General features: G+C 41.7%; 3 protein-coding genes across 3 annotated transcripts; 1 reads left to right on the forward strand and 2 right to left on the reverse strand.

Moving 5' to 3' along the window:
* Nucleotides 1–492: 492 nt before the first annotated feature.
* si:ch1073-13h15.3 (inactive all-trans-retinol 13,14-reductase) lies at nucleotides 493–10,398 on the reverse strand. Its single transcript, XM_061095385.1, has 12 exons — nucleotides 10,242–10,398; nucleotides 9,033–9,215; nucleotides 8,294–8,535; nucleotides 8,001–8,196; nucleotides 7,397–7,594; nucleotides 7,186–7,305; nucleotides 6,947–7,085; nucleotides 6,492–6,601; nucleotides 6,140–6,306; nucleotides 5,822–5,981; nucleotides 5,380–5,530; nucleotides 493–607 (listed from the first exon to the last, which is right to left on the reverse strand). Exons 1-12 carry the CDS (start codon nucleotides 10,396–10,398, stop codon nucleotides 493–495), a joined length of 1,938 nt encoding a protein of 645 aa, XP_060951368.1.
* Nucleotides 10,399–12,261: 1,863 nt separating this feature from the next.
* On the reverse strand, nucleotides 12,262–12,644 carry gngt2b (guanine nucleotide binding protein (G protein), gamma transducing activity polypeptide 2b). Its single transcript, XM_061095572.1, has 2 exons — nucleotides 12,561–12,644; nucleotides 12,262–12,390 (listed from the first exon to the last, which is right to left on the reverse strand). Exons 1-2 carry the CDS (start codon nucleotides 12,642–12,644, stop codon nucleotides 12,262–12,264), a joined length of 213 nt encoding a protein of 70 aa, XP_060951555.1.
* A 2,393-nt stretch (nucleotides 12,645–15,037) lies between these two features.
* On the forward strand, nucleotides 15,038–18,109 carry tmem101 (transmembrane protein 101). Its single transcript, XM_061094823.1, has 4 exons — nucleotides 15,038–15,190; nucleotides 16,154–16,334; nucleotides 16,569–16,715; nucleotides 17,039–18,109. The coding sequence occupies exons 1-4, from the start codon at nucleotides 15,060–15,062 to the stop codon at nucleotides 17,345–17,347; spliced, it is 768 nt and encodes a 255-aa protein (XP_060950806.1). The 5' UTR covers nucleotides 15,038–15,059; the 3' UTR covers nucleotides 17,348–18,109.
* The last annotated feature ends 764 nt before the right edge of the window (nucleotides 18,110–18,873 follow it).

The following is an 18,873-nucleotide window of genomic DNA, read 5'->3' on the forward strand; positions in this document are numbered from 1 at the left end:
GAGAGAGAAAGAGAGAGTGTGATTCCTGCAGTCTCTGTTTATTGCTTCAGTACCTTTAAGGCAGTGCAAGCCATAACAAGTAGTCTCCCTCCTCACCTGTCACCTGTAGCCATGAATACTTCACCCACTCACACTCAGCTCAGCTATAGATGCACAGACGGCTTTCTCTCTATTTTGCGAATATTGTCTCTATTGGTAATTCATCTTTGTATCTTATTAAGTGGATTCTTGACAATTTAAGGTCAAGCTGAAATTCTCATTGTGGTCCAATTAATATCTTTGTCTTTGGTACAGTCGTCTCACTGGGACAGTACCATGCAGCCAGATGGAAGACCAGACATTTGAGTTCAGAGGATGAATCACCGGCCGTCTCTCCTCTTTCACGTTCTGTCTGCAGTAGAGAGGAAAGTTTTTTTTAATATAAATGTTCATAAACCTGTAAACCTTATATTTGACACCTGGAAAACCTCACATGTTGTCTCAAGTGAAAGGTCACTTCACCAACGTCTCAGTGTTGAAGTCAAACGACCCCTGTGAGATCATCGCCCTGTGAGGCCTTGTCCTGAGACCTGGGGCCAGAGAGCAGAGGCCCACAGGAAAACAGCATCTGCCAATGGGAGAGCAGAACCGACACTTGAGATTTCACAGGAGATCAGGACCAAGGATTTTACATCAGTCGGCTGGAGACTGGAGCTCAGGGGGCAACAGATCAGATCCACCCCAAAAAGAAACAGTGTCTGTATGTTTGTTAGTTGTGTTAAAGTTGCAAAAGTGGGAAATCCAAGGAAGGTGAAGTGTCTCCTGTTCAAAAGTCAGGTTTAGCTGCAGCACTTTGACATTACGCTCACAAAGTACATGTGGGTTTGCCACGTTGTGTCCAAGCGCTTCTCATATCGGTGCAAAGAGGAAAAGTAAACAGTTAGTGTGTGAAGATCAGGACCCAAGCATGTGTCAGCAAACTGTGAAACACTGCAACATGTGGACAGAGCAGAAAACTGCGCTTGAAGAGACAAAAGCTAATAAAAAAGAAATTACTCTAAATTCTACATTTTTGCTTCAATTGAAAGTTTCTTCCCAGAAATTGAATTCCTTCATGTTTTGAGCTGCATCCCTTGTTTTTAAATCTGAAATCTGTACAGCCCCATTGTCCCAGAGATGTTTCAAAAACCTGTAACGCATTTAACACCACAGTCTCGGGTCGGGAAAGAAAAACGCCACGTAAAGAACTACGGTATTCTGTCTGTATCTGAGCCATGTGTTGAGGAGTCATCTCCCTGTGAGCGTTGGCCTGGAGCTGCACCCACAGAAGAGCCCCCTCTAGCGAACAACGTCCCGGAGTTAGGCTCGACCCCATCTCCACAAGCTGGCTCGCCATGTAAACACAGCAAAGAGCGGCGATGACGAATGCGGATGCGTCTCCTGTGATGAGGATTACTCAGTGGAAGGGTGGGCTTATTCCATGGGGAGAACGTGGAGGGGGGAGGTGGATGGGAGAAGGTGAAATGTGAGCCTCTGGATCATGTCTGAAGCTGGAAGGAGGAGCTGCACTCACATAGTGCAGATGGGTGTGAAAAAACAAAGAGATTAACTCTTTCATTCGGGTTCTTATTGGTTCAATGTGGGTTTCTTCCTTTTTTAATATGCGAGGTAAATAAAAGCACAATTATTTCAGTTTTATTCTTTTCCCTCACACTGGATGAAAGCTTCTGTGAAACACAATGAACTATGAAGATCACATAATACAGTGTTGTAGCTTTGTGGTTCAGTGGGTGGTGATTACTTTTGTTGTCTCTATAACAACGTGTGTCTCCCTTTAGCCTCAGCTGCAGAGCCATTAAATAAATTTAAAGAATGACAATGTGAAAACAACGTGACACTTTAAAAGGGTAGAATTATCACCTGCAGCTTCACAGTGAGATTCTGCCACAGGCTCCTCATAAACATGGACGACGTGACAAACTCCCTGAAAGCTCCTCCTCCTCCACGTTAATGGATGGGGCACATGGACTAGACTAAAAAAGTTCAAGCAAACATCAAATACATTATTTCTGTCATATTTAATAGTTCATATGTTTGCTTTTAATTATTTATTTGGTGCTATACAAACAGGATGAAACTTTATGATCTACAGCTGAAACTGACTTAAGATTGGTTTAGTTATATGGTAGGTATATATACAGTTGATTGTTTCACTGCATTGTTTTAGCTTGTTCCTGCTAGCCCTGTTTTTTGCTACAGAAGATAACTGTTTTGACAATATAATAAATATACAATATAATAAATAAAAAACTCTAAAAACAAATTATTAAGACCAAAGAAAAGTGGTAAGTCTCCTCAATTGACAAGCTGGGAAATTGAATATTTCCCATTTTAGCTTGAAAAAGTGATTCTCACTAAAATTTGCATATTTGGCTCTTGTTTTTCTGCCAATAGACTAATCAGCTCATTGTTTCAGCTCAGTCCAAATGCTCATTTATGTACATTTAACAACAACATGACAGACTGAACTGTAGAGCAGATAATAAAGATCTAACCCACACAAAGTGCACAGCTGCTGTCTGATCTTTGAGACCAGCAGTTGTGCTCAGACTGTCCAAAGAAGAGCAGAGAATCGGGGAAGCTGACATTTTTCTTAGATTTTCCATCGAGCTCAACAGAAAGTTGGCCTGGAGCTGCAGCTTCCAGCCGACATCGGAGACGAGGCTATCTGTGCAGAGCAGGAAAACATCTCCAGTTTGACATGAAGAATTCTCTCGTTCATTTTCCATACCCTTGATAGGTTTTTACCAATCAAGGGCATTGAGTATCTAGTTGTTTTCCATCACCTGCTCAGGGCCTGTAAACCCAGTCTGAGCCCGGCTGCTTTCTTTAAACTGGGTCTTCCTCTCATCTGGATTGTCTGAAACTTTCTTCTGAGAGTGTTCAGATTGATTGCAGCTGTGGCTGTTGGCTGGGTTCCTGCTGTGGGAGGCTGCAGCCGGCCAGCAGGGAGGAGCCTCAACATCTGGAAAAGAAGGAAAGCTGGCGGAGACTCAGAGACGAGAGCGCAGCGACATGGTTTTGCTCTCTGAGCCACTGCTGCTGCCAGAGTGTTTGCAACTTCACTTTAGGTGAATTAAAGGTTTCAGATGCCGGTGTTTTCGGATGAGCATTGAACCGATGAAGTGTGTGAAGTTGATTTAAAAAGCGTTTGTCTGTTTGAGAGAGAGAGAGAGTAAAACCCAATGGAAAGAGTGGGCTGCTGTTGTTGAGATCCGACCCTATGGGCCTCTCTCGATGTAACAGCGTGTCTAAACATGTGGGAGCCGCCTGTAAAAGGAGAAAGAAGGAAGGGGGGCGTTGAGTTTGTGCCTGTGCTGGTCAAGAAAAACTTTTCCTCCTCAACCTTGACGTCTTTCTTTGTGAAATCACTGATTTCCTCTTCAGTTCATTGTCTCTGTTCTTACTTTGTACAATTTCCCTGAAAGAAACAACAACCAGTAATCAACAGATTCCTTCAGTCAGTGATTATTAGAAGGATTTAAAAAACACCATTACAACTTATCAAAATAGATCATATATAACCTTCATATTGTCTGTCTAACACTATTGTTTGTGGAGAATGTGAAGAAAATAAATGAATTGTCTTAATTACAATAGTTTTGTTGACGTTGAACTTGTTCTGCTCCAACAGTTAATCATCTGGAGATATCCTCCCGAAGTAATGTTTCTACCCAGATTAGTGAAAATCTGTCCAATCATTGTTGAGTTATTTTGCAGATACACAGACAACGGTGATCAAAATAAAAATAAAAACCTCATGGTTGTCGAGGTGAAGACAGGAGATAACCTGTTAAATTCCTGTTGCACTGAATCCAATAGTTAGGTAGATATTTCCGAATAGGGCTACCATGACTTCTATGGTTTGGGTTTGACTTTATTCTTTTCTTAAAAGCTGGTTTTACCGGGTTTAGGTGCGTCTGTTTACTGCTTTGAGAGTCAGTCAGAGGCACAGCGCAGGAAAGTGAGTTACTGTGGATGGATGTCACGTTTATTTCTGGTGGAGCTGTGCACTTTATCATGCAATGGTAATTATACGGTTTGGTCGGCTAGAAGTTCCAGCCAGGCAAAGTCAGTATAATTAACTTCTCTCTCCCATTTTGATCCTCGGCGCTTTAACTTTTCCTTCTCAGGCTCTGGTGGCGAACGTGTGCAACCAGCATCTGAGGCAGAGAGAGCCTTCCCTGGGTTTGCACAGCAGAGGGATGGAGGTTAGCAGAGCGAGAGAGGTACTGGCGTCCCACCGGCAGCCTGGACAGAGGGGGCATTCATATCTTCGGATCCCCCTGGTCGTCTCCGACACACCACAGTTTGTCGGCAAATCTACTCGCCGTTTACTGAGGAAATGTTCACTTAGTGCAGGAAGTCTGAGGTTTCCCCCGAACGTTTGATTCCAGAAGTTACCCAAACAACAGCAGGGTTAGAGGCAGGGTCAGAACAACATAGGTGGGAACTAAATCCTGAGGAGCTTAAAATGTCACTGAACCAGTAGCTGATACATAAACAATTAGTAAAAAAATACTCACCTATTACCCCTGAAGCTACAATATGATTAGTTTTATCACAGAAAAATAGTCTCAACATTTAGACATTATAATGTTTTAAAGTTTATTGAGCAAGAATGCAAATGTATTTTGCACAAAACAAAAATAAAGCAAAATGATTTACTGTACATTAAGAAAATAAAACTTACATAGGTCAGTAAAATAAAGAAAAATGTTTTTCCACATAATTTTTGTATTTATGTGCACATGATTACAAAAACAATATTTAAAGGAACGTAAACAGAGGATAAACATATCAGGTAGTAAGCATAGAAAGTGGCACAGTGTTAATAGGCTAAAAATAAAGATGGACAACATGTCTCCACTTCCTGAAGTTGCAGGCTCTCGACCAATCACGAGTCAGTCTCAGCTGTCAATCAAAGTGTTTCCCCCGTTGTCATATCGTCAAATAACTAATAAGAACCAAACCTTAAGGGAAACGTGACATTCGAACAAACATCAGTGTGATAAGAACTTTACTTAACTTAACAGAACTTTTCGTTTGGTCCATTTCCAATTAGTCACAATTAGGTTTGTGATCAACACTGCAGCCAGCCACTAGGGGGCGATCAAGATGATTCGGCTTCACTTTTGGGAGCTGTCATGTCCAAAGTGTTCATCATCACATCTGTTCCCTGTTTGAAAAGTGTCTTTGGAGAAAAGTATGCACAGACGTATAGGTCGTATAGAACTAGGACACAGCGGAAGTGTGTTCCCATCATAACCAAGGGTCCTACTGCATCAGGTTTGTGCAGTTTCACTAATGTCCTGCAGGGGAAGCACAGAGCCAACTCACTGCAGTTTCTTCAGTTCGTTGGCTTTCCTCCTCTTCAGCTTCTTCTTAAGAAGCAACAAGTCGAGGTAGACGATGTGGTCTAACACGGTCGAGGCGCAGAGGAGTCCGCCATGAAGAGCTCCTGCTATCCCACAGCTGAACACGTCTTGACCTGGAACAGAGGGACACATACAATTTACTGGATGAGAGAAGATACATGTATATCTGGACCTGGACCCAGGTTCTTGTCTGTGTTTCCCTTTAGCTCATGATGTTTCTTCACAAACTCAAAAAACAATTCAATTTCCTTAATGTTTAGTTTGAAAATTCCTGCATTTCATAAAGTTATCAACCGTCCCAACTCAAGCAAATCAATCTGAGGCCTCATTGAGACGTCTCTATGCCTCGGACACCTTCAGTAACAAAACACAAATGCATGTGCAGTAGTGTGAGATCTCCATACCTGACATGTAGAGGTTTTTGACGGGGGTGTTGCACCTGTTTCTCGCCACGGCCTCGGCATAGAAACGCTCGAGGTTATGCTCTGCAGAATACATGGCTCCACGTTGGGCACCCAGGTAGTGCATGTTGGTCAAGGGGGTCGCCACATCCTGGAAAACCAGCTGGAGAGAACAAAAGTTACAATGCAGTTCATATTCAAACACAAACAAATCTCTCACAGCTAATGAAAAGATTAGTGTAAGTACATGAGATGTTTTAAATCATTGTCATGTTCAGGCACAGACAGCAGAGCTTAGTTTTGAGATTTTGCCTCATCTACCTTGTCTCTGATTTTCGGGAACAGCGTGCAGGCCCAGTTGAAAAGGTTCTTCGCAAACCGCATTTTGTAGTCGTGGTAGTCGTCGCCTCGTTTCCGCACGGTCGTGTCCTTCCACTCCTCGAACCACTCGTACTTCACCATGGTCAGAATTGTCATGCAACATTTTCCTGTGAACACGAAACACACAAGGCGTCACATTTAATCCATGTAGACTCTCAGATGTGTTGTTTTCATGTCAGATCATATCAAAATACATAAGGTGAGGACATATTCTAATTGCAGTGCAGCTTTAAAGCATGTTTAATTAGGGAATTATGATGAATTATGTTATTATGATGGGTGTTGTTTGTACCTGGGTTTCTGATTTGGGCCTCTGGGTCTTTAGCGGACGGCATCGTGATGAACATCATGGGGATGTTATCTGGTGCTTCCTCTTTGCTCAGTGCAAAGAAGTCGTCCATCCTAAAAACAAATGTAAAATTAAACATGAAAATGCCAAAGTCAGAACATCATCATCATCATCTGATCCTCGACTCCATCTAGAGGATGAAAAGGGGATTTTTAACTCCCTCATTGATTAAACTACTTCAAATACAACATGTTCCTTTATTTAATATTTACATTAAATCGTAAGTTACAATGTTTTGTTTCTCTACTGATACATTAAATGTGGCCCCTATCAGAAATGCTAATTATGTTCAATGCCCCTGGTCTTCATTGAGGAGTCAGATGTATCGCTTCTGCTTACACAATAGCGCCCCCTTGTGGTTACTAAACGCCAGGGAGATCACTGCTCTGGATACTTACGACTTGTCCATATCATTGTTCTTGAACAGCCAGAAGTTTGTGGACTCGAGGCCACACTCCTCCTCAGTCCCATCGAAGCCGCTGAAGACCAAGAACGACCCCCGGGCGTGTTTCATCATGTTCAGTCGCTCCTGAATATCTAAAATGTAGAAAAATAAATCAAACTACTGCATCTTGATTTGTTTTGAATCTATGTTATTTTTGAGAATTTATCCATTTAGGGGATTTCTGTCTCTTACCGTGTTTGACCCGAATCTCGGGTGGAAGAAGTTTCTCGAAGGTGGTGAAGATTCCGCAGTTGGAGACGACCACAGGTGCGTGAACCTCCAGCTCCTCCTGACCTTTCCTCACCTTCACGCCTGTCACAGAGATGAAGCCATCGGGTCAGTTCCCTGGACGACATCTCTCTACCTCTAACTTGTTTGTTAATTAAGTGGCTATGGTTCTCACCATACGCTGTCCCCTTCTCATTCACCAGGATCTGGGAGACAGGAGCTCGGACCAGGCAGTTCCCTCCGTATTTCTGGATGGTGCGGACGATGTGGAAGGCGATTTCACTGGCACCACCTTTGGGGTAGTAGGCCCCTCGCTTGTAGTGATGAATCAGGAGGGCGTTGATCAGAACGCTGGAGTCCTTCGGAGGAACGCCTGAGTACAGAGAGTAAATACTTAATTATTCATTTAGCATAGGTTTAAGTTGCTCAATAAACTCCAACAACTTTTTTGAAACTGATTGAATAAAATGGAAATCTAGGTTATCCCTCCACTCTTCTATGTGATTTTATATCCAAAATAAAATCCACAATCAAATACATTGTGGTGGTGTACAGAGGAATATTTACAAAAATGTAGTCACTATCCAAATACTTATGTACCTGACTGTATATAAAAATGGTCTATAGTATCCCCAAATCAAAACTATAAGACAACACCTTATTGGCCCATAGTCAACTGTTTCATCTCAATTTCAGTGAGTTCAAGCACAAATCTGTCACTGTCCTACTTTCCGTCTGCACTGTACTTTCTGCCATAGCAGCTTGTTTGTGGAACCCACCGTAGAAGAGGTAGGAGAACATGATGTGGAGGTCCTTGTTTTTCGTCAGTGTGTTCACTAAACCGGTGGCGCCTGTGCCAGAGAGGCGGAAGACCTCGGAGAAGAGGTCTGCGATGCCCGACTTCAGCAGGAATAGAGCGACCCACTGAGGGATCAGCTTCAGCGTCGCCAGGTAGTGAGTCTTCTTCGCTGAGATCTGTGGGAACATGGAGGCAGTTTGAAAAGGGAGGTTTCAAATCTGTGGTTTGTCCTTTGGTGGCGGACGTCAGACCAATTTTCATCAAGCGTTGTACCTTCATGATTTTGAAGAAGGTCTCGATGGCCTCGGTTTCATCTGGAAACTGCTTCTTCAGATGTTCCTTCATCTCCGTCTTACCAGACACCATGGTGTACTCGCGCTTGTCCTCGCCCAGGCCGATCTTGATGGTGTCGAAGTGGGGGTTCAGCTGTGTGAACTCCAGCTGACCCTCAGAGATCTGGTCAAAGGCGATACGCAGCAGACTGTTCTCATGGACCTGGCCGATGTAGTGAAGCCCTGGAGGAGAGACAGGCAGAAAGGGATGAAGGTGTTTCTTATCTCAATCAAACAAGGGAGAGAAATAGTCTTTACAACTGACATATCAAACCCATGATTACATATGTGAGCAAGAATGTCTCATTAAGATGATGTTTAAATGTATTTGTGTTTTTAAAAACCTCTTGTAAATGCATCCTCTCAATTCTTTACCTGCAGTTCCTTTCTTTCTTTCTTTTTAACCTTTAGGAGGTTATGTTTTCACCCCTGTCCATTTGTTTGTTGGTTTGTGTGATTGTAAGCAAAATTATGTAAAAACTTAAGGGATTGTCATGAAACCTGGAGGAAGGTTGTGATAAAGGTCACGGAAGAACCCATTAATTAAAAAAAGGTCTTCATAGGTCTTGATGAAATAAAGAGGCACATTTAGGGAAATTCTATCTATTAGTGTGTGAAATTTGGTGCAGCCTAAGAAAGATGAAGAGCTGCTTCCTGTATCACATCCCAGGTTTTCTTACCAACATCAAACTCGAAGCCTTTCTCGATGTAGGTGTGGCAGCAGCCGCCGGCCTGGTCGTGTTGCTCCAGCACCAGAACTTTCTTCCCGGCTTTGGCGAGCGTGGCGCCGGCCGTCAGTCCGCCGATCCCACTGCCGATGACGATGACGTCCAGACCCTCAGGAACCTTGTCAAGGCTGAAACCTGGACGGAAACAAAAAGAACTGATGTAAACATGGTCAAACTGATCCAGATATCTTCAAATAAAGTATTATAAATAAGATTATAATTATTAGATGTGTTGCATAATTGGGTGACACAATTCGGTCTGAAGGTTGCTCTGCACACCTGTGTTTCCATGCCGGCTGTAAAAAGTATATTAGTATGCTAAATTAATCTTCAAGTCATAATCCAATTAAGATAAACACACATGAAAAGCAATTACTGTTCTTCTGCTTATCTAAATGACCTGTTTGCTCGTATGGTGCAGCTAACAGGGTAATTTAGATAAAACCGTATCAGCGCAGATCTGTTGTAAGAGCGAGAGTGAGTTAGTTTTTCTATAAAAGTATAATTTTTTTAACCAAATTTAAGTTTTAAGATAGTTGGAAACACATTCATACACTTTCATTATTTGTAAATTTCACCTCTTAGTATGTTATATCTGATTTGTTTCATTTGGTCGAGCTGCACTTTGAAACAGACACGAAACCTCAGGAATTTTATCTGAAATATTTTTCCCACAGCTCACATGTTTGACTGAAGTGTAACTAATGACAGAAATGAAGTCTTACATTTGATTTCATAGACACTTTTACAGCTGCTACATATAAAAAAAATTATGATGAGATTTCAAACACACCGGTGATTTCTATAGCTTTTTTTAATGAAGGGCTCAAAATATATCAGGTTTTTGTTCCATGAAATGTTTCCTTCTCAAACTAAAACTCTTGCTATGACTATAACTACAGATAACTATAAGAATTTTAACTGTTAAACAATTAGTAGATATGATATTTTTCTCAAGTTTAAGTGTGAAAGCATTTAAGATTTTTGAGATTATCGTTGTGAATTTATATCACAACATATTTATACTATATTTGACGTATTTTATGTTATTTTGTGTTAAATTCAGTTCCCACAGAGCTCACCAGGCTTAACTTGTAGAACAACATATATCAAATCATTACATCACTTCCACTGGGATGTGTTTGACTGGGATCCTTTTACCTTGCTTGATGACTTTGTCCCGCTTCTTCTGATCAAACTCTCGAGGTCCTGGCGGTCTCAGCGACTCCAGGGAGAACGGGCTCGGTGTCCCGAACAGGTACCAGTACGTCCCGCCGGCCCATATCACCAACCACACCAAGAAAACCAGCAGCCACATTGTGGAGGAAGATCTCTGCTACAGCTGCAGAGCAGAGTGAACACAGCAGATTCAGAACTGTACTGTCCTCACAAGGCTCCTTTTATAATGCCCAGAGCCAAAGGTCTGCAGGACAGGAGGGATTTAATGTTCAGATGAGTAATAAAGATAAAGACCCATTTTCTCTTGTTATGAAACTGCATAGATGAAGGCTGCTAACTGCCGTCCGCCTTAAACATTACTTAACCTTTCACTTGTTTACCAGGATATGTACAGTTATAGAAAAACAATTGTGTAAGGAATCTGCTTACTAATATTTGAAATTTTAAGTAAATGGGCACATCCCCACTAAGGTTATGAAATATGATTTTCCTCCCGTATGTTGTATGAATAGTATTCATTGATTCCAAGGAGCTTATTACTTCAATAGATTAGAGATATCCACCAATGCTCTTATCAGATAAGACAATTAAGATAAAGAATAAACTATGAACTAAATGTCCGAGGCGTTAACACTGTGTCCGGTTTTATAACTTTACAAGAGACATAAACCTGAACGAGAGTTTCAACATTTCAGACGTTATTACAACAAGAAATTCAGGTTCTCCTTTTTAAAATATTTATACAATTACACAGAAAGCAATAATCAGACACATCTTGAAACAGTTTCTTGTGAAAAAGAATAATAAGCGTGAATCGAAGCTCATGTGATCTCTGTTGTAACTTTGTTTTCCGAACACACTTGTTTTGTGTAATCTCTGCATGGACTTTGCGTTCAGGTGAAACACTTCATCAGTTGACTTTGAGCCACAGATAACATGAAGCCCAGAAGAAGCTGTTATGTCGGAAACAGTGAATATTAAAACCTGTCAAACTGGGCGGAAGTTGCTGTAACTGATCATTTTCTTTAATGATGGATTCGTCTCACTTAGTTGTAACCAGGCCAGGGTCCTGTTATTCTAAGGTTAAGTAAGTTAAGTATGTGTGTTTAAAGGGAATAGAGAGGTCTGCAGAAGTTTGTTCATTTTTAATTTCCTTTAAAATGTTCACAAAAGTAATTAAATATAAATATAAACAAGAATATTATCTTATTTGAACCCATTCAGATCATTTTTACCTCCATCAAGGTGGTTATGTTTTCTTCTGTGTGTCTTTTCTTAGTTTGCAGGATCACACAAAACCTCCTGACCAGTGGTTTTTATCTTCATGTATTGTGGAATAAGTATTTTATTGTGTGTGTGTTGAATCTCAGATTACTGCTCTCTGATGTGTAATCTGTCCTCACCAGCTCAAACTTTAACCCAGTGGTAAAACACTGATATATCACCTTCGACCTCTAAATGATAAGTGACCCGTAAGTAGGTCGCTATATTCTTCGAGGGCGTATTTTGTTGTTGCACCAGATTGAAAGTGACACTAATTGGATGCAGAGCTCGAAAGGCAAGGAGCTTAAGGACTCTGATACAGGAAGCAGCTCCCGTGTCACCGACTGCTGCAGATAAAGAAATCCTATTAAGAATTAGACTAAGCGGCAGCTGCACGACTCCTTTGACTTTGCCCTGTGCTGTGACACCCGTGAGTTTCATGCACCCTGAATCGATTCCATAAAACAAGAGAAATAAAAGTGAGATCTACTAATGTGCATCAATAATCAGAGCAGCCGGGTCAGGTCAAAGCTTTAATTACAAATTGACACATGAACATTTTTCACATCGACAGATACAGACAGTAATCCAGTGATGGATTTCTCTTCTGGCAGTATTCTCTTAGTTTGCTCTCTACTGTACATCTTTATCCACAATAACTCCTCTACAGGGGAAAATAGAGCAATGCAACCAGCTCCCGTATAAAAACCGTGTGACGTTTCCCTGGTTGCATTGTGTGCTATGTTATTATGCAGCCTCCCTTGTCTCCCTTGTACGGGTTCTTGTCGTCCGAAACGCCCTTGATCAGCGGGTCGTTGGGTAGCAGTCCCTCCACGAACTCAATCGTCTCTGCACAGTTTGAAGTCACCTGGAGGGATGGAAACCAAAGCAAGAAATTATCATTATTATTATCATTACAAGGCAGGAAACATTTAAACGTGCATGCTTTGTTTTTGATGCCTTAAAACACAGAAAAAGTTTTTTTTCTCCCCACAACTGATTTCAAGGAAAATATGAAATTCTCTTGTGTTGACTTACTGGTGTTCTAGCGGTGCTCACTTCCTTCTTCAGCTGATCCAGCTCCATTTTCAAGATTTCCTTATCTGACATATCCCGAGCCATCTTGGCTGCAAGAGGAAAGCAAGATCATCGATTTATAAGATGCTACAACATAACAAACAGTTGATAAAAGTGCTAAAATCTGTAGTTCTGTTTCCTATTTGTGTTCAAATTTGACAAAATACACTAAATATAAATACAGGACAGACACAAGCATCAATTATGAATGAATCCTCACCTGTTGAATTGTAGGACCCGCGACAATCTGAGAAATGTGTTGGCTCCTAAGAGCTCATCGACTGTCTGACCTCCTCTGGTCCGATCGCTGCTTCACACTGACTGACTGATCTGTGCCGTCCCACTGCTCTTCATCCCCGGCTGATCCCCGGCTGCCGGCTTTTGGGCGAGGTCGGCGCAGGATTGGGCCTGATGTCACCAATCCCCCGTGATGAGATTAAACAATCAGGTGCCATAACCCCCCCACCCTGAACAGGAAGGAGGTAGGGAAGCATCACATAGACTTCCCACAGCTGTGAGAGAAAGTGTGACAGAGAAATTAAGTGGTAGATCTGTCTCTGAGTGTAACCTGTGGGAACCTGAGTTGTATCTGTGCATTGTCCCTCTGCAGCTTTTTATCAATATTACATCAGTATTATTAAAGGATTTAAAATGATTTAGCCGTTATAACAGTTTGACTTTGCAGGTGTTTTGTCTTGGAGAAAGAATATTAGTCTTTTGTTTGAACTGTCGTGCATCATGGGCACATCAAGGCCCGGTGCAAAGAGGAAGGAGGCCAAGTCTTCATCGCTGATTTGATTATTGATGTCAATCCAATCAGTTCCTCTTAGGTTCCGAACGTCAGTCTCAAATTAGGAAACAGACTTTTATAATGTAGGACAGTTAATCAAGCTTTTGAGAATAAGGTATTTAGTCTGATTTTGTTTTGGGCCTTTTACAGATATCGATTTATTCCTGTTCATAATGTTTTGGGAAAATCTAACTACTGCATATATTCTCTTTGAGCACTTCTGTAGCACTTTTCATCTCACTGTGTTTCTTTCAATGCAATCTGAGACTTTCTTTGTCTCTGAAACCCAACTGGCTTCATCTAGATGAACTGAAAACCTATAATCTATCTGATGCACCTGAATCTGGAACATACAAACTACCTGCACCATGCACGATGAAATGCTATTACAAGTTCTAGAAAGATCCTCTCTCCTGTGCCTGTCGCCTTCACCTGACTTTTCACCTGAGACATCACAAGCTACTGATCCTTCACTAAACCGTCAGCAGGACTCACTCTGAGCCTTCCTCAGGATCTGGGTTAGTCTCATCTGCTCCAGATTAACCTCACACACGTCACTGGATTAACAGCAGCGTGGTTGAGATGCTCCTAATCATGATGTGTTGGTCACAGAGAGCCCGATTAAACACTTTCATTGTCAAACTTCCTCTGCCTTTTGCATCTGGTGGTGGTGTTTGATCTTGTTTAATGTTTCAAGACTTGTATGATGTTAGCCTGATATTGATAAATTAAAATCTCCAGGTGTTTGACTGTTGGGCCGACACAAGAAGCAGAAGACACCATGTTGTATTGTTTTCAGAGCTTCAATGGGATTAAAAAATCTGATGAGTTTACATTGTGTTTAAACACATATATTAAATATAAAACTGCAAATAGAACAATTTATTTGAGATAGAAAAAGTGTATTTCTTTAACGCATCAGTTATTACATTGTGGTGAAGGCTCTGAGAAGTAAAGGTCATCATAAATGTTTTAAAATATTGAGATTGGTGCCTAACAAAAATCTTTTTAGGATTAACATGGAGACTTGGTCTGGGTTTCAGCCAAGAACTCCTTTTCATCTAAATATACTTGACTGATTTAATTTTTTGTGTTTTTTATGTTTTTTTATTCTAATTATCTAATTTAAAATGTACTTCTACCTACAAACCATTCCAGGTTTCGTCTGTGCTGTTTGTTAATTGTATTATCTGCATATGAAATTGATTTGTTAAGATAAGATAAGATAAAATAATCATTTGTTAGTTCCAGTGAGTGAAATGTACAATATAACAGCAGCAAGAGTCAAAAATAGGCATCAATAAGTAATAATAAGTAACACGCAATACTTTAGTGTAACGGTATATAAAAAATATAGAAACATATGATTGTTGTTCTTATTTGCTGTATAAATTTCATTTTCTGTGATTAACTTTTGGACCTGTAGGTGGCGCAGTCGAACCTCTCCTTTCTCCAGCTCACTTCGACCTATCAACCAATCAGAGGACGCCATTACCCCGGAACAGAAAATATTTTCAAAACAAGAGCTTCAGTCTAATACTTCGCGATTTCCCAAAAGCACGTGGAGCGCTTCGTGGGCTTTATTCTGAAAGGCCGCTGGTGTTTTGACCGGATATTCCTCCCTGTTTCCGGCGCTGTGTCTGCGGATGGGTGAGCGCTGAGCAGCAAACATGGCGGCTCCCAGCAGGAAGCAGGTTTTAAAGTTCATCAGCCAGTTGGGAGCTTTTATTCTGACGCGGTTCGGGTTCTGGAACTGCTTCTGCATGTTGATGCTGTTCGCGGAGCGGGCGGACTCCAAACGGTGAGAGGAGCTAACGCTAAGGGAGCTAACGCTAGCTAACGAGCTAACAAGCTAACTTTAAACTCAACACTTTCACATGTACACGTTTCTTTTTAAACACATTTATCTAAACAGTTTAAAGCTGATAGAGTTTTAAAAAAAAATGCGTACTTACCAACTTTTTCTGGTTAATTTCCGTGCTCATGCTAACTAGCTACTTAACTCTCCAACAATTAGACGGGTCCCTCGAGTGAAGACATGTGGAGTTCATCACCTCTGTTCTTCCTGGTCTGTAATTTTCTGTGTGGACAGAGTCGGGTCCCTCATTGAAACCGGAGTTCTAATCTCTCATGTTCCCTGGGTGTGTGTGTCAGTTGTGTGTGTGTGTGTGTTGTGAGTCTGCGGTGGGTGGGTCTGCCCTGAGGGAACCACACCCCTCTGAATTACCCAGTACTTATCTGAGCCTGTGTTCATGATCCTGATCTTTCATCATAGTTTTCTTGGCATGAAAGTGAAGCTCAAGGTGCTTCAGAGAGTATTGATGTTTAAAAACAGATCATAATTAGACGGTAGAGGATTTAAAAACAGTCAAATCTTTAAGGAGGGGGGTGTAGAAGTATTGTTTTATCAATATTTAATGTTCATTAGATGTCGTTGGTTCATATCAAATCAAAGTTTATTGTCACATGCACCAAATAACAGCGTCATCAGAGCAGTGAATTTCTTATGACCTGGCAGGCAACATCCACGCAGTAGACGGGCATTACAAGATCAAAAATAACATATAACATAGTACAACAATTTAAATTTAAATGAACAGCTAGACACAGTTTACAGGGTGAAGGAGTGAGGAATATTAAATTAAATTAAATAACATGCATAAATGTGTAGGAAGTAAGTAAGAGATAAGGTAATCGCTGTATAAATGAAATCAGGCCACTTTTGTGTGATTTAATTTGACTGTGTGTTCATTGTCGTCTCCAGGAAGCCAGACATCAATGTGCCGTACCTGTTCGTGGACATGGGGGCGGCTGTGCTCTGCGCCAGCTTCATGTCCTTCGGCGTGAAGAGGAGGTGGTTTGCGATGGCCGCCGCCGTCCAGCTGGCGGTCAGCACGTACGCGGCATACATCGGAGAGCAGGTGCACTACGGAGACTGGCTCAAGGTGAGTCACCGCTCTGTTGAAACCCAATGAAGCAGCATTTCTTGGGAAGTCTTTTATACTCATGAGCTGTTATCAGGGCTGAAATAATCATCAGAAACAGATCTGTGTCACACGTGAAGGGACAAGTTGGAATCTGGGTCACCACTACAGAAGTGGAAGGGGATTTATCAGAGGATATGACCTCAGCAGGAACTTGCCGCAGACTGTAACAGCTTGAATTGTTTTTCCCTGCAGGTACGAATGTATTCCAGAGCGCTGGCAAACATCGGAGGCTTCCTGGTTCTGGCCAGCGGGGCGGGGGAGGTGTACAGACAGAAAGCTCGCAGCAGGTCCTTGCAGTCCACGGGGCAGGTTTTCCTGGGGGTCTACCTCATCTGCATGGTAAGACCCACGTCGGATTCACAGATTGTCTGAGCTCAGAACCAGTAGGAGAGTCAGGATGGGACTGATGAGGTTTTCTGGATAATATCATAAAGTGTATTTGGTTAAAACATCCCATAATTGTTAACTGCTGCTAAGTTCAACTTTTTTCTCTTTTAATTCAGTGTCGGAGCAAGATCATTCAGTGTTTAAGATATTATGCACTTTGTTGATGTCAAGTTAAACACGAATTAACCTTAAAAGTGAAGTAGTTGAAACAGAGTGTAAAACCTGCATGTTCCAGTGTCATTCTAAATGATGCAGTACCACTTTCTTCCCACTAGGTGTACTCCCTCCAACACAGCAAAGAGGACAGGCAGGCCTATCTGAACCACATCCCCGGGGGGGAGATCACCCTGATGGCGCTGGAGGTGCTCTTTGGCGTCCTGGCTCTGGCCTTCCTCTCCGGCTGCTACATCCGCCTGGCGGCTCAGATCCTCGCCACCATCCTGCCTCTGGTGATCCTGCTCATCGACGGGAACCTGGGCTACTGGCACCACGGCCGCAAGGTGGAGTTCTGGAACCAGATGAAGCTGATCGGACATAACGTGGGCGTGTTTGCCGCTGCGCTGATCCTAGCTACTGACGGCTAAACCCCCCCAATTCCCCCCCGGACTCTCACAGGGAACTTTAGCGAACACAGATGCTCTGGTGTTCGCGGTACGGGGTCATTGACCTTGACTGTTCGTCGCTGCCCGACTTTGATCTCAAAGTTTCAGTGACCCTCGGGACTCAAACGCTCCAAGCTGAGACGACTGGATGTAAAACTCGATGATTGTCTTTGCCTTCCAGTTTGTATCTTAACCTGCAAGAACAAGAAAAATCCAAGCTTCCATTTTTGCGATTTAATAATTTATTTGAATTCATGTTTACATTATGTCTCTATGCTCTGAAGCATGACGCTGAGTAATGATACTGTAAAGCTACATGAAACACCTGCTATTCCAAAATGTAAAGTCTTAAAGGTTTGAGAATGTTTTTTCAGTTTATGGTTGAAGTATTTCACAGGTTGAGGGGAAACTGTAATAAACGTTTGTGGTGTTGCTTATGAAATGGGAACGACTAGAGTTCAGATCATCTGATAGAAAACACTATTGTTGCTTTTATCTGGTGCATTATTGTATCTAGACTTTCATTAAATTTAATAAGCAGAGCTTTTTTTTATTTAGTGTAAATTGTTCATTTTTTTATACAAAATAAATTGGGTTGAGATCACAGCTGCTCAACTGTTCCCTGACATTCAATGAAGACTCATGAATTATTCTGTGGGACATAGTTGAAAATGACCTTGAACGCCCTTCAATGTTAAAGTGGTATTAAAGTGAATGACAAAAATAAATCTAAACTGAAAATAATTATCTAGGGGCCTAATCTCCTTATTTCATAATTTCTATTCATTTGTTTATAGATTCTGAGTCAATTCTGCTCCAAATACTTCTGTACCTCCACTTTACACTGATATTTCTAATTCCACTGACTTGAAACTGCTGATTTTCTCCATTTGAGGTTTAAAACTAAGTATAAAATGTGGAATAAGCACAATCAAATTAAATGCTTTGTTAAACTAGAGCAGTACCTGTGGCTGCAGAGTTTGGACATCAGGAGGCTCACGATCCAGCACAGCTCGCGTGGAGAATCCTCTGCCGAGACCTGGACCTGCACACGACTCTTGCGGTCCAACAGGTCGGGGGATTCAAGGCCAGAGCCGAGACACAGCTTCAAGCCCAACGCCACATTCATGAGGTGAATACCCCAGAGTGTAATCTCTTAAAGTATTTCCCTCAGGGCAACAGGACTAAACCAAGAGAACCTGTTCCAGTGCAGCGATACTGACATCAGTGAATTGTATGCTAGCAGACATTGCACGTTTTTGATTAGAGGGATTATGATAATTCAGTAATCGCAGGACATTTATTTGTCTGGTGAATAAACCAGGTCTGTTCTTTATATGAATGCAGTTACTGTGTCCTGGAATTTCAGCATCACATTGCCCGAGATTAATAGATTTTTCATGGATCTGGTTGAGGAAACCAGAAGTTATGTTAATCATTCTTATCTAGATTAGTTGTTACAAGATGTAAATATTTGGCCAAATGTCATTATGTCAAAGTGAACTCTG

The sequence above is a fragment of the Limanda limanda genome, chromosome 21 (genome assembly GCF_963576545.1).
Source record: "Limanda limanda chromosome 21, fLimLim1.1, whole genome shotgun sequence".
Lineage (NCBI taxonomy): Eukaryota > Metazoa > Chordata > Actinopteri > Pleuronectiformes > Pleuronectidae > Limanda > Limanda limanda.